The sequence below is a fragment of the Crotalus tigris genome, unplaced genomic scaffold (assembly GCF_016545835.1).
Source record: "Crotalus tigris isolate CLP2741 ecotype Arizona unplaced genomic scaffold, ASM1654583v1 scf7180000018103.2265978, whole genome shotgun sequence".
Classification (NCBI taxonomy): Eukaryota; Metazoa; Chordata; class Lepidosauria; order Squamata; family Viperidae; genus Crotalus; species Crotalus tigris.
Window position 1 is genome coordinate 584,494 of NW_024096824.1, and position 15,310 is coordinate 599,803.

Below are 15,310 nucleotides of genomic sequence, written 5' to 3' on the forward strand. Positions count from 1 at the left end.
GTTGGCGGCCCGCCATGGTTACGAGTGGACTACAGTATCCAAGAGGCATTGCGAAAGCCAAGCTTCCTTTGTTTACCTAACCGATTCAAGGTAGTGAATAAGTTAGGCACGGGTCTCTGTGGAAGGAATCAAACGATGCTGTGGCAAAGGGTCGACACCGACTCGATGGTGCCTAGTCAATCAATCAGAGAACGTACATTGTGACTCCATTAACACTTTTGTAATTACTAATCTCTGATTTATGAAGGTTGCAATCTTATACCCATGTGGGATCGTTCTGGTTTACGATTCAGTGGACAAACGTAACATTGCAGTGTTAAGGTTTGATTTAAACCGGCGTTTTTCAAACTTGGCGACATCCTAAAGTTTAAATTGGTTTAAATACTTTACATGAAATGCTGTACTAATTGCTGAATTTTATTTGCAATTAATAGTAAATGTTTTAGAGATGCTACATTTTATAAAAGTTACAAATTTATTACCGATACATTTCTCCCAAATCGCACTTTCCCGGAATTGGAAAAGAGTAGAAGGAAACAATTATTCTTAATAATATATATGGACGTTTCTTCGGTAATCGAAGAAGGCGTTGCCGCGGAATACTGTACTGTGCATGAGAAATGTTTCCACTGCAAAGTACTACAACTCCCGAGAGCCACTGCGAGGTCTAGAAGAACGTTAGCCCGGGCGGATCGAGCGCGCGAGGTTCTTTTGCTGGATTTCCGGAGCTGCGGCAAATTTAACTAGATCAACAAAACTAAGCAAGGCAAGGCGCGGGAAAGTAAAAGCCGAGGGATCGGAGATCCCCATTCTTCATGCATCACACTTTTGAGCATCATGCACAGGTAAAGATAAATGGATGCAGCCGGGTAGGAGGATGCGAAGAAAAGATAAGGAGCGGCGGGATTGGCTTGCGGGTTGTTTGGTGTTTCAGATAAATGTTGCATTCAGCAATCGGACATGTACTTTTCAGATTATAACTGCATATCTATTTACTGCAGAGGATCCCCCAAGGAATATGCATAATAAATATTTGGATAATAAATGCAAAGAAGTTAGGAAAGTTAGGGTACTGGCACAGTCTCCTTATGAACAGCTGCACAGGTGGATACGTGTACTAGCACATGGATTTGAACAAACTGCAGGTGTGCATATGGATTAAATATAGGTCTTTCTTTGTCTTCGAATCCAATTGAAAATATATGTACTAATGGGAAATAATCTCATAGTATTATAACGGTATTGCTAAACAGCATTTGGAATGCTATATTGAATGCAAAAGTACTTTATACCAAAGGTTGTTGCATCTATGTACAATGACGCAACATGCCATTTAGATATTTTCAAGAGTTCCACCGAGAGCAACTTGGACATCAACCTGTCCATTGATTTTCTTGTCAACAGGATAGGAGGGTTTGTAGTTGCCATCCTCTGTATTGTCCTCTACATAGATAATCTTCAACCACAATTGAACACAAAATTTCTGTGGCTAAGCAAGACAAGTGAATTTTGCCCCATTTTGAGACTTTTCCTGTCACCGTTAAGTGAATCACTGCAATTGTTAAATTAGTAATATAATTATTAAGTGAATCTGGCTTCTCCATTCACTTTACTTATCAGAAGGTTGCAAAAGGTAATCACATGACCCTGGGACACTGCAACTGTCATAAATATGAGTGAGTTGCCAAGTGTCTGAATTTTGATCATGTGACCATGGAGATGCTGCAATGGTCGTGTGAAAAAAGGTCTTTTTTCAGCCCATTGTAACTTTGAATGGTCACTAAATGAATAAATGTAAGTCAAAGACTATCTCTAGTCTTCTCTTGAACCAGGTGTTTTATTTTTTCATGCCAGGCTTCCATCCATCCAAACAATTTCTGATGATAATTATAACGAGATGTCAGTCTTCCAATCCAATATATCATCCCTCCCTCCCTCCCTATCTAGATATCTATCAATAAAATTTATTGCCTGCCCAATTGATGATATATTTGTGTACTTTACTATTTTAATGGTATTGTTTTGGTTGCAGGAAATCTCCTTGGCCTAATTCATCCATCACACAACAAGCCCTAGTTTATTCAAAAGCCACAGTTATTTTGATTTACTCATAATGTTAAATAATGCATCTGTTTTCTAAGTTATATTGTTTGGCTCCATACAACATGCTGACTTAAAAATAAATTTGAAGTTATAGCACTCACCAAAAAAGGTACTTGCGACCGGATTAAAAGTTCTAACAGCTGCCCCACCCCACCAAGTGATCACATTTTGGGAGCTCAGCAACTGGCCTGCATTTACGGGCGTTTGCAACGGTCCACGCTTGTGACTGCAATTTACAACTTTTCTTTTTGTCAGAAACTGGCATTTACTTCCTCTTTCTGGCAAACAATCACCCTTTGCAAACAGTGACTTCACTTGATAATGTTTGCTTAATGATGCTGCTGTTTGCATTATGACCACCGTGTTTGCTTAATGACAGCTACAAAATAAAATGGGCATGATCATAAGCTGATCTTAATGACCAGAACAACATTTGAGTGTAATTTCAAGATTCAGTTATGGTTGTCAATCAAAAACTAGTAGTAATGTGCATAGTAGTGTATGAAGGCATCCCCGTCAAAAAAGAATAAAGTAAATGTATCTTGAATTTTTAGCTCTCTTCTTCCATAATAATAACGATTCTGAGTCTTAACTACTCCTGTTATTGACATCTGGCTACTTTCTTACTAGGGCAGTGTTTGTTGTACCAATTATGCACTTTTCTGGGAAAACAGCTATTTGCTTTGTAATTCCTAGTACTGGGTCTATTCAAGCAGAACACAGTATCAGCAGGCTAAGTTTCTAGGCTGCTGATCATTTGGGGCATGTCAAACTTGCATGACACACAAGAAATCATTCTTCCTATAGTGATATGCTTATCATTTATTGAAATCTTTGACCAGTTCTGTCAGAATAGAACAGGGGTAGGCAACCTTGGCTCTTTTATGGACTTCAACTCCCAGAATTCCTGAGCCAGCCAGGAGTTGAAGTCCACAAGTCATAAAAGAGCCAAGGTTGCCTACCCGTGGAATAAAGCAATCCCTGGCCTCAGTGGTTTTCTGGAGAAGCAACTATTTCTGCTTCTCACATCATTTTTCAAAGGTGTAATTTCAGGAAGTAAGTTTGTGACATTTTCTGTTCAGCTTAAGTCTCTGTTCTTGTGATGACTGAAGAGCTATTATGGATTGCAGGTAAATGGTAGATGTGGGACTTTGTATCCTTGCAGGAGATATCTTCAGGAAATTCCAGATTTGGGGAGCAACATCACTACAAGTATCCCATGGAGCTGGCATCCCAACAAAACTTCAGATCTCCTCTCAGACACTCTGGGAGTGTCTGCTCTTAAACTGGACAGTGAGAACACCCCCCAGGATCTATTGATGTGTGTGGGTCCACCCACCAAACGGCAGAAAGTGAGGGAAACCAAATTTGTGATTATCCACCAGCCTAGACTGCTTCATGAAACAGTAGCAGGTAAGACCTTCTCTTGCCCCCCCCTCCCTCCCTCCCCAAAAGCTATTCAAAATTCTACCTTAGGATAATGAGACAAACTCTGCACCAAGTGGAAGATCAAACAGATTCCTGACAAACTTAGCAGACAACTTTGTCTCCCCAAAAGTAGAGAAGGGAACTAGGGAATTAGCCATTTTGGATCTAATTCTCACTAATGATAGAAGATGTTAAAGATGAAATGATAGAAGGTGTTAAAGCCACAGGAGCCTTGGGAGATAGTGATCATGCAATATTGCAGTTCAACATTATGGAAGCACAAGCATTAGAACATAGTCAAACTAGAGTCTTGGACTTCAAGAGAGCTAATTTCAATAAACTTAGAGAGGGCTTGGGAAGGATTCCATGGATGAGAATCTTCTTGGGGAAAACAACTCAAGAGGCTTGGGAAATTTTGAAAAGTGAGATAATAAAGGCCCAGTCTAGCACAATACCAACAAAGAGGAAAAATAACAGCTCTCAAAAGAAACCAGCATGGCTGCATAAAGAACTCTCTGATCAATTGAAAGATAAAAAGGACAAGTATAGAAAGTGGAAAGAGGGGCACGTAACTAAATCAGAATATCAACAAATAGCCCAAGCCTGCAAAGATGAAGTGAGGAAAGCCAAGGTTCAAAATGAACTAAGGCTTGCGACCAAAGTCAAAAATAACAAAAAAAGCTTCTTTCAACATGTAAAAAACAAGAAAAAAGTGAAGGAAACGACTGGTCCATTAGTGGGTGAAAGTGGTAAGAAGGTGACAAGCAACAGGGAGAAAGCAGAACTATTTAACTCGTTTTTTGCATCTGTCTTTACACAAAGGGAAAAAACAGACCAACCTATCAAAAATAGTGCCATAAAAAACAGTATAGAAACCCAAGTTAAGAAAGGCAAGAAAATGATAAGTGAGCACCTGTCCAGCCTAGACGAATTCAAATCACCAGGACTAGATGGATTACACCTCAAGGTTCTCAAGGAACTGGCAGATGTGATCTCAGGAGCACTGAGAATTAGATTTTGTATTAGTCACTATTTACATACAAATATATAGGTTGGGAATATTTAAAAAAGCAAGTTAATTTAGTAATTTAATACCCTGGCTAACATTTGACTTTTCCATTGTCTGAAAATCATCTTTCACTCTTACACTAGTTTGCAATCTCACTGTATTTACTTTGAAGTGAGTTACATGGAACTGTGTAAAATTTATTTTTGAAAGCTGTTTTGGATTCTGTTGTATGAGGGTGTGGTTGTAGATTTTTGTTTCAAGTCATTTAGGATCCAAAATAAATAATTGGAAGTCAGTGCTTCAGTTTTTTTTATGAACAAAGATAGACACCCTAAAATAGATTTTTGAAAGCCTGACCATTAAGAGTACAACATTCATGGTGTTAAAACATATACTACTTAAGGATAAATTACTTAAGGATAAAACTACTTAAGAATCACAATACGCAAAAGAAAAACAAACAAGATTAATCAGCCCAAGAAAACTGAAAAAAGTTTTCCCAGTGCTAAAGTAAAATATTGTATGTTAGTCACCAGATAGTTCTCCCATCTGTGGTTGTGAATGGGCTGTTCTTTTTCATTCTCCTCCTATATCTCATCCTGTCAGGACACCACCAATTTAGTGGGCTTCTTATTATTGCTTTGTGGAATCTGTTATGATGGAAATGAGCATCATTAAAGAAGGTTCAAATTTCTTATCCATCTTTTTTTAATAATAGAATGACTTTAACTGACCCACACAATTTCAGACAATCAAGTGCCAGGTGTACTATGCTGAAAGGAAGAAATATAGTGTTCTTTATGAGTTGGAGAAATCTAGTTGGATTTCCAATCCAAAAGATGTTGGAAAAATTTGCTTATCAGCCAATGGACCAGTTAAAGCAATTCTCAATCTTGATATGTGTGGACTTCAACTCTCAGAATTCCGTTCCAGAATGTGGAAGTCCATACGTCTTAAAGCGTCAAGATTGAGAAACACTCACGTTAAAACTTCATAACAATTCTTTCCTCTCGTCCCCAAAAGGTGTTTCTTGGGATACTTTGCCAGATGAACTGCTGTTGGGAATCTTTTCCTATCTAAACTTGACTGATTTGCTGAAAGTTTCCCAGGTTTGTCAGAGATGGCATCGCCTTTCGTAAGTGGCTGTCAATTTCTAAATAAAAGTATATATATAAATATATAAAATAATTTTCTTTGTACTGTTTGCTGACTTGGTTTCCATTGAGCATTGATATGATTTGTTAATTTCAGTAGGAATTCAGTGAGCTTCATTTGTCACATGTGAGGCAACAAAAACAATAGCATGATATCGAGATGGAATTTTAACTGCGTGCTGTACAATTGTTGCAATATTTTCCATCTAGATCTGAACAGATCTATCACTTTGGCTCTTGCTCTGTTTTTAAATGAAGTTCTGTGCAGATTTTGCCCAACACACACAATATTTATTCACTTTTCATACTGTCAATAAATCTTGACACCATTGTTTCTCATATATGCATTAATATATGTATGTGCAATATGTACAGATAATCCTAAACTTAAGACCACAATTGGGATCAGAATTTCCATTGCTAAGCAAGGTGATTAAGTGAATCATGGCTAATTTTTATGACACTTTTGACACAGTTGTTAAGGGAATCACAGTCATTAAGTGAATCTGGTTTTCCCCCTTGACTTTGCTTGTTGGAAATTGGCTGGGAAGGCCACAAACGATGATCACATGGCTGGGATGGGATGCTGCAACCCTCGTAAATACATGCTGGTTGCCAAGCGTCCCAAGGTTGACTACGTGACAGTGGGATGCTGCTATGGTCATAATTGCAAGGACCAGTTGTAAGTCATTCTTTCAGTGCTGCTGTAACTTTGACTGGTCATTAAACAAATGGCTGCAAGTCAACAACTACCTTTATGTATATGTGTATGTCTCCATCCCCATGGTCACGTGATCAAAGTATAGACTCTTGGAAACTGATTCATATCCATAACAGTTGCAATATCCTGGGGTCAGTGTGATCACCTTTTGTAACCTTCTGATGAGCAAAGTTAGTGGGGAAGCTGGATTCACTTAACAACCGTGTTACTAACATCTGCAGTAATTCACTTAACAACTGTAGGAAGAAAGGTCGTAAAGGATAAAATGCCCAGACATATGTTCAAGTAATGTCTAAGAAACAGAAATTTTGGCTCAATTGTGGTCGTAAGTCGAGGATTACCTGTATATAAATACTACACATTGTAATATGCAAAAGCACCATCTAAATAAAATCTCCAAGGCTCTAAAAGGTCTGGATAACATGACAAGGCAGTCCTTCAAATAATAGAGTGTTTTCTCTAACATAGGAAAACTGGCCCTTCTTTTTAGCTTGCCAGATGTGTTTGGAACATAAAGCCTTCTGTTTAGGACCCCACAATTAATAAAAAATGTACCAGCATTATATAAAAAACCAAGACTTCAAAGGCCTATTTACAAAATACTTAACATTTAAAATTTAACACTTCCAAAAAACTGATGGAGTGTGCTAGTATTAAACAAAACATTGTAGATAGAGAAATGGAGTAGTTCTTACTCAGAAGTAAATGGATTTTTAAATTTAAAAAATGAAGAAATCTTGTGTATGCTAATATTTCATAAAGAATATATTGCAAAAGAGAATACAGTATATTGTAGGTGTAAGTATTATTTGTCAATCTCCTTTTCTACTTTCAAATTTACCTGCTAACTTTGAAGTTCTCTATTCTTGTAAAGAAATAAATTGGACTTCTTTCTTGAAGCCACTTGACCAGTACTAATTGTCCAAAGAAGGAGGAAACATTTCTGAGAAATGAGGGGCTGATCTTACAGTTTCTCAGTTATCCTTCGGTTATTTTCCAAAAGTTTGGCTAATGTTTGTAACAGTGCACAAAAAGGAAAACTCATTGCTTATAGAGAATTTTTTCCCACAACTCTGCTGTAGCTATAACCAACCTGGAAAACATAAGCATTCTTACTTACTTCTGATCACATGTGCATAATTTCTAATATTGTATAATAATATACAGTATTGTATAATATTGTATAATAATCTGCTAATGACAACCTGAGTTGTGCTAGTATTTTTGCTTCAATTGCTGATAAATTAATTTCTTTTTCTTTTATTTTCTTTTTTAAGGTTAGATGAATCGCTCTGGCAAACTCTTGATCTTGCAGGTAAAAATCTTTTGCCAGGAGTGATTGGCCAATTGTTGCCCTTGGGAGTGATTGCCTTCCGCTGTCCAAGGTCCTGTATTGGGACCCCTTTGTTTAAAACAAGCAGGTAAATGCTGCACTGAAATAAGATGATACCCTTTATTTTGACAGTTTCATCCCTGTCTATGGTCTGTTTTGCAAAAAGAAAAGCAAGATTTTCAAGTGGACTAGCTGGACTTTGGCACTGGATATCAGTGCAGTGCAATGTGTGAATAGACAATTTTTTTGGGCTGAGAACAAAAGTTTTTCATCCTAGTAGAGTTGTCTATTGAAAAGACAGCTGTCATGATGGACATGGTTTTGGGCGATTTTGCTTTCTTATATACAGGTAGTCTTTGATTTATGACCAGAATTGAGCCCAGAATTATGATGGTAAGTCATTGCAGTCATAAGTTGGGGTATCCATTGACCAGAAGTAATTTCCCAACTTTTTTCATGGTGGTCATTAAGAAAATGCCATGGTTGTTAAGCAAAGACTGTGGTCAGTAAGTGAAACCGTTCATTTGAATAGGGTTTTTTTTTTTTTTGCTGGAAACTGGAAAAAATGCCAGCAACTGGTTAAAAAAAAAAAACATTGCGAATCACAGTCATGTGATTGTGGAACATAAAGCTGGCTCCCCTGACATGTGATCACATGACTGGGAGATGGTGGAGCAACCATTTGTGACAGCTGGGAAGGTTCTTTACAGGCCATAAAGTACCCTTCCCTGACTGTTGTAACTTTGAATGGTCATAAAATGATTGGTCATTAAGTAAGGACTGCCTGTAATTAAATATTAAACAATATTTTTAAAAGTCAGGTTTGGGGTCACCTTGGTCTCTGAATAGGCTGTTGTCTTCTAGTTGGACGATATGTGTTTGGCTTCATTACAGAGCAGGGGTTTTCAAACTTGGCCCTTGTATGACTTGTGGACTTCAAGTCCCAGAATTCCTCAGCCAGGCAAGGGCCAAGTTTGAAGACCCCTGTTATAGAGTCTCATTTCAGATCACAAACTTTATAATTCATCAAGTTTGCTATGTAGCTTTAAAAAATGATTGGTTCCTTCCTTCCTTCCTTCCTTCCTTCCTTCCTTCCTTCCTTCCTTCCTTCCTTCCTTCCTTCCTTCCTTCCTTCCTTCCTTCCTTCCTTCCTTCCTTCCTTCCTTCCTTCTCCTCCCTCCCTCCCTCCCTCCCTCCCTTTCTTTTATGGGAAGTAAATATTATGTATGGATGCTATGTTTGATTTTGTGAATATTCAACACAATGCTTTTAAAGGTTCTAAATTAAGACAGAGAGCGTTTAGAAGAGAGTAATGCAAATGGTGCAGGGAGTTCAGGTTGTATCCTATGAGGAACTTGGGAGGTTTAGAATAAAGAAAGTGATAGGAGTCATGATATTCTTACTCAAGTATATAAAGCTACAGGGAAGACAGTGAGAGCTCTTTTCCATAACCAGAAGTCCAAAAATAACAAGTGTAAGTTGCACCTTCCTAGAGTTTGTTTCAATATAGGCAAAAGAAAAAAGTCTTGACAGAAATCTCTAAACTATCTTTGTATATGAACTGTAGATTCTCCCTCTGGAGGGTTTAAGACTCAGAGATGGTTTCATTGGTTTTCTTCTACATTTCAGGACACTGGACTAGTCCTGGAATTACTATTTATTTAATGACCAAAGTTAACAATGGTACTGAAAAAAACTTGTGATCTGTTCTCACACTCATTGCAGCATTCCCACAGCCACATGATCAAATGTTGGGTGCTTGACAACCAGCATGTATTTACAATGGTTGCAGTGTCCCACAATCCCAAGATTGTCATTTGCAATTCCGAAGGAGTTTCTGACAAGCAAAGTCAATATGGAAGCCAGAGTCACTTAACAAGCAAATGATTCGCTTAACAATTGTGGCAAAAAGGTTGTAAAATAGAGCACAACTCACTTAACAATTGCCTTGCTTAGCAATGGAAATTTTGGGCTCAATTGCGCTCGTACATTGAGGACTACCTATACATCATCTTGGTGGTCTCCTTAAACTATACAGTTCAACAATTCTATGATGTTGCTAGTGCTGTTTTTTTTTTTAAAAAAAAGAATTGCATTCCACTGTTTTCCTTATGCCCTTGTTTGTCTCTTTCTTAGGGCTCTGTGTGTGCAACATCTGGATTTATCAAATTGTACAATAAAGGTTATAGATCTTGAGAGTATCCTTGGTAGATGCCAGAATCTGCAGAATCTCAGCTTAGAAGGTCTCATACTTTCTTCTGATATAGTTAGGTGAGTGATTAAAAATGTGCTAATTTTTGATGCTGACTTCAGGAAGAGAAAGTTGTAACAAATCCTTGACAAAGTCCTTGCTCAATTCACAGATCTGAAGTTCATGTGTTAATGGAGCCTCATTGTTCTGATTGCTATGATTGTTTCTCTAGGGCAGTGTTTCTCAACCTTGACCATTTTAAGGCATGTGGACTTCAACTCCCAGAATTCCACAGCCAGCATTGCTGGCTGTGGAATTCTGGGAGTTGAAGTCCACATGCCTTAAAATGATCAAGGTTGAGAAACACTGCTCTAGGGGCTACTATCCTTTATAATGCTTTGTTATGTTTTTAATTGTTTTTAATTATATTTTGGATGTTGTAAGTTGCCCAGAGTTTTGGGAAGTGGGCTGGTTATTATGAATAATAATAACAATGTAAGGTGGAGGTATGCTAGAGCAGGCTCAAAGACATTGAAAATTCACACAACCATTGAAGATTCTGTGCCACTGAGCTGTAGATCATAGGAAGTATTGGGTTTACCTTCTCATTGGTTGATTTCCTTTCCCTTTGTATCACAGTGATTTAAAAAATGTAAGAAATAAAATAGTCCCCAGCTCATCTCAAGAATCAAAAACTAAGCAATTTTGCATACAGGTAATCCTTGCTTATTGACCACAATTGGGACTGCCAACTCTTACGACCAAGTGATCATTAGATCAGACATCCTGTGACTATGATTTGTGATTTTACTGCCAGTTTCTCCATTGACTCTGCTTGCTGGAAGCTGACTGTGCAGTGTGCAAATGATAATTGCACAACTGGGGGGTGTAAATATCCACCAGTTGCTCCCAAATCTTAATAACATGACTGCGGGAATGTTGACACTCGTATGTGCAAGGTCAGGTCATAAAGTTATTTTTTCAGCACCATTGTTACTTCAGTCACTAAACACAGAAGTCATTAAGTGAGGAGTATCTGTATTCATTTCCTGTGCTGTAGCCTATGCCAAAAAGGCTTTATGAAATCCTTTCTTCTACCTCATTTGTTTCCTTTTCCTTTTCTGTAGAATTGATCTGTCCATTAATCAACTTAACACACTTTTTAGTAGTAGATCAATAATAACTCATTCATCAAAAGCAGTATTTTAAAAATTGCTAATTATTTTGAAGGTAAGAATATAAAAAGGCAGTGAATAAAAGACAGTCTTATACCTGACTTTCTACTTTTTCATTCAGCAAGGGAATGCCTCTTTTAAGATAATGTCTGCCTGCATGAATTATATTACTTTTATTGATATGAAAATGTACGCAGGTTCAGTCAGCTGAGTAACTGAGCTTCTAATTAAATTGATCTTAGGAATCCTTCATAACTGCACCATGCTTAAAAATTCAGACTAAATCTGATTTGGTGTTCCCTTGTAATATACAACTTCTTTCTCCCTTGTTTCTTGCTTCACTCTGTTTTTGGATCCCTTTGCTTCGTAGCATTGGTATTGATTTTGAAGCTGTAGAATTTTTAGAATTATTTTTGTGATTTGTATTTTATTTCAGCTCTAGATCTTTCCTTCCCCACTTCTTCCATAAAGCAGAGGTCCCCAACCCCTGGGCTGCGGACTGGTACCAGTCTGTGGTCTGTTAGGAATCAGGCCACGCAAGGGGCGGGAAAGCATGCAAAGCTTTATTTGCACATGCGCAGGAACAAGGTTGCGTGTGTAAAACCATCCCCCCCCCCGCTGCTGCTGCCAATCTGTGGAGGTTGGAGATTGCTGATGTAAAGGAAATGGATAAAATCTCATTCTTCTTCCCAACAGCTGTTCTATTTTATTAATTCTGTTAACTGCTTGATTTTGTGAAGAGCAGCATAAACATTAAATAAATATTCAGCAAATTCATAACCAGTTTGGCATATTAGAAATAGTTTGGGTACCTTCAGACTCTCTTGCAGTTCTGCCTCCTTATGATCGAACAGATCAGTTTAGCAGTATTTGAACACTCCATTCTATTCTTTCTCTTTCAGAAGTATAGCTCAAAACCCCAACTTGGTCCGGCTAAACTTATCTGGATGTTCTGGATTCTCTGCAGATACCGTGGAAATGTTGTTGAAAAGCTGTCCAAGGTAATATGACTTACATGAGATATTACACTAAATTTAGCACTTGTATTAAACTTTCTAAATTTGGATTTGTCGGTAGAAACTTTAATAACAATCCAAGAGTTCAGATTAGAGGGACAGGTTACTGTGGGGTTGACTGGCCATCTAGGCATTTATACGTTGAGTTGTGCACAGGTGCAAGGAATTCATAAATATGATGCATAATGAAAAATACCTTGGAATAAAAAGGAAGGCACAAGTAGCTAGGTGTGGATGATTGTAAGGGAGACCATAGATTGAGTTTCATGTACTGAATGGGATGGTTATGGAATTTCCTCCAGGTTATTTGCCAATTTTCACTTTTTCTGCAGACTTGGTGCCTCTTTCCTTTCTGTTCAAAAGATTCCCCAAATCTCAGAATAGATTTCAGGGACAGCAGAAGAACTAAAAGATTTAAAAATCCACCACAGTCAAGTTCTGCTAGTAGAACTGTGTTAGGTAGAACAACAAATTTTATACATTAAGAACTGGGTTCACTAATAATAATAATAATAATAATAATAATAATAATAATAATAATAATAATAATAATAATAATAATAGTAAAGTTGGAAGGGACCTTGGAGGTCATCTAGTCCAACCCCCTGCTCGGGCAGGAAACCCTACACCATTTCGGACAAGTGGCTGTCCAGTCTCTTCTTAAAAACTTCCAGTGTTGGAGCATTTACTGCTTCTGGAGGCAGGCTGTTCCACTGATTAATTGTTTTCACTGTCAGGAAGTTTCTCCTTAGTTCTAGGTTGCTTCTCTCCTTGATTAGTTTCCACCCGTTGCTTCTTGTCCTGCCTTCAGGTGCTTTGGAAAATAGCTTGATTCCCTCTTCTTTATGGCAGCCCCTGAGATATTGGAACACGGCTATCATGTCCCCCCTCGTCCTTCTCTTCGTTAAACTAGACATACCCAATTCTAGCAACCGTTCCTTATATGTTTTAGCCTTCAGTCCCCTAATCATCTTTGTTGCTCTTCTCTGTACTCTTTCTAGAGTCTCAACATCTTTTTTACATCGCGGTGACCAAAACTGAATGCAGTATTCCAAGTGTGGCCTTACCAAGGCATTGTAAAGTGGTATTAATATTTCACGTGATCTTGATTCTATCCCTCTGTTAATGCAGCCTAGCACTGTGTTGGCCTTTTTGGCAGCTGCAGCACACTGCTGGCTCATATTTAAGTGATTGTCTACTAGGACTCCGAGGTCCATCTCACAGTTACTACTATTGAGCATGGTGCCACCTATGCTGTACTTGTGCATTTGGTTTTTCTTGCCTAAATGTAGAACCTTGCTTTTTTCACCATTGAATTTCATTTTGTTAGTTAGTGCCCAGTGTTCAAGTCTGTCCAGATCCTTCTGTATCTGGAGCCTGTCTTCTGGAGTGTTGGCTATTCCTGCCAGCTTGGTGTCATCTGCAAATTTGATGAGTTCCCCATCTATCCCTTCATCCAAGTCATTGATGAAGATGTTGAAGAGTACTGGGCCCAGAACAGAGCCCTGGGGCACCCCACTACACACTTCCCTCCATATAGATGCAGTTCCATTGAGAACCACTCACTGAGTACAGCCGGTCAGCCAGCTACGGATCCATCTGGTGGTGATTCTGTCTACCCCACATTTTTCTATCTTATCAAGTAGTAGGTTGTGATCTATTTTATCAAATACCTTACTGAAGTCCAAGTAAATTATGTCCACAGCATTCCTCTGATCCACTAATTTTGTCACTTGGTCAAAGAATGCAATAAGATTTGTCTGGCATGATCTATTTTTGACAAACCCATGTTGGCTTTTAGTAATGACTTTGTTTGCCTCTTGTTAATCTGTAATATTTGTTTGAATTTAGTTTAGCATGTTAATTTGAACCCAGTTATTGTAGGCTGCAGCCACAATTTAGTTCAGTTAATGAAGCCAGCATGGTGGTTTAACAGACCTACACTAAACTATGGCTTAGCATAGTGAGTGAACCAAGGCAAATGTGTTGTGTGAACTATTTTTTCTTTTCCAGTTCTGAATCTACTGGCCTTCAGTGCCATGGGGTGTTTTGTTGGTATAAAAAAATTAAAGTGGAACATTATATGTTTGAATTTCAAATTAGAACACTGAAAGTAGGGTGTGTTTTACATTTGTTATTTTTGTACAATTTCTAGATATTTTGATGCTTTCAAAACTCTCATTTAATACACATTTATTAATCAAATTTATATAGCCGTCCATCTCATGAGAAGTGATTTTGGGTAGCTTAGAATAATTGGTAATTATTTTGAGAATGTATTCCTTCTCAATTTATACGTAGGTTAGAAGAATTGAATTTAGGCTGGTGTGACTTCACAACTGAGCATTTGAAGATCATAGTCAGTCATGCTCCTCCAAAGCTATTGCAGCTGAACCTTAGTGGATACAGGCAGAATCTCCTGATGCCAGGTGAGTTTTGTTTTGAAACAGCAGATTCAAGTAACCAGTTCTTTTGGGATAATTGGGGGGGGGTATTTTTCATTGCAATTGAACAGAAGTTCAATTACACACCCGTTTTTCTCCTTAAAATCTTAAAACCACCTGTTCACTTGTTTTTTTATACTGTGGTTTCTTGACATGCCTCTCAAAGCTGGATATAGAACTTGAGCCAACAAAATTTGCAGAATTCAAACCTGTGCTGAGACTTGGATACTGCTTTAATCCAGCTTCTACCACATTCAGAATAAATAGTATGGTTTACTCTTGGATTCCCACGTATATTGTGCTGATACATTATAACATCCTATGTTTTTGGGAAGAACTTGATGCATATAAAGGCCAGCAACTGCTGATGGCAGCTGTGATTTCTAATTTTTGTGTATATAATAATTTCACTTGAACATAATCACATTGACAAAAACACCATCAGTCAATTGCAAAAGGCAGCTTTACTTGGAATATTTTACATTTCTGTTATTATACCTTTTAACAGCATTAAACAACATCTGCCTATTCTAGGTTCTTAGGAAGGACTCGATAAGAGGACAAAAATTCAAAATCCAGTCTAAATATCTGGCTGACCAACTCTAATTTATTCTGGCTAGCAGGAGCTGCCTGAATTCTGGTCAAAGTCTATTTTGGATCTTTCTAGAGAGGCCAAGAATACAGACGTCGCCTCACAACATTGCAACCATCGTAAATATGAGTCAGTTGCCAAGTG

General features: G+C 38.0%; 1 protein-coding gene across 3 annotated transcripts in view; it reads left to right on the forward strand.

Moving 5' to 3' along the window:
- Positions 1-21: 21 nt before the first annotated feature.
- The window catches only part of SKP2 (S-phase kinase associated protein 2), a 20,162-nt gene continuing 4,873 nt past the window's right edge, over positions 22-15,310 (forward strand). The window contains exons 1-7 of one of the 3 annotated variants that reach the window (XM_039347897.1): positions 28-845; positions 3,269-3,516; positions 5,564-5,675; positions 7,693-7,836; positions 9,885-10,019; positions 12,017-12,115; positions 14,432-14,559. In XM_039347897.1, the coding sequence (XP_039203831.1) occupies positions 838-845; positions 3,269-3,516; positions 5,564-5,675; positions 7,693-7,836; positions 9,885-10,019; positions 12,017-12,115; positions 14,432-14,559 (874 nt within the window). In that variant the 5' untranslated portion in view covers positions 28-837. Of the gene's footprint in view, positions 846-3,041; positions 3,160-3,268; positions 3,517-5,563; positions 5,676-7,692; positions 7,837-9,884; positions 10,020-12,016; positions 12,116-14,431; positions 14,560-15,310 lie in introns of those variants that run through there. The other 2 variants (XM_039347900.1, XM_039347898.1) reach the window with 2 other exon arrangements.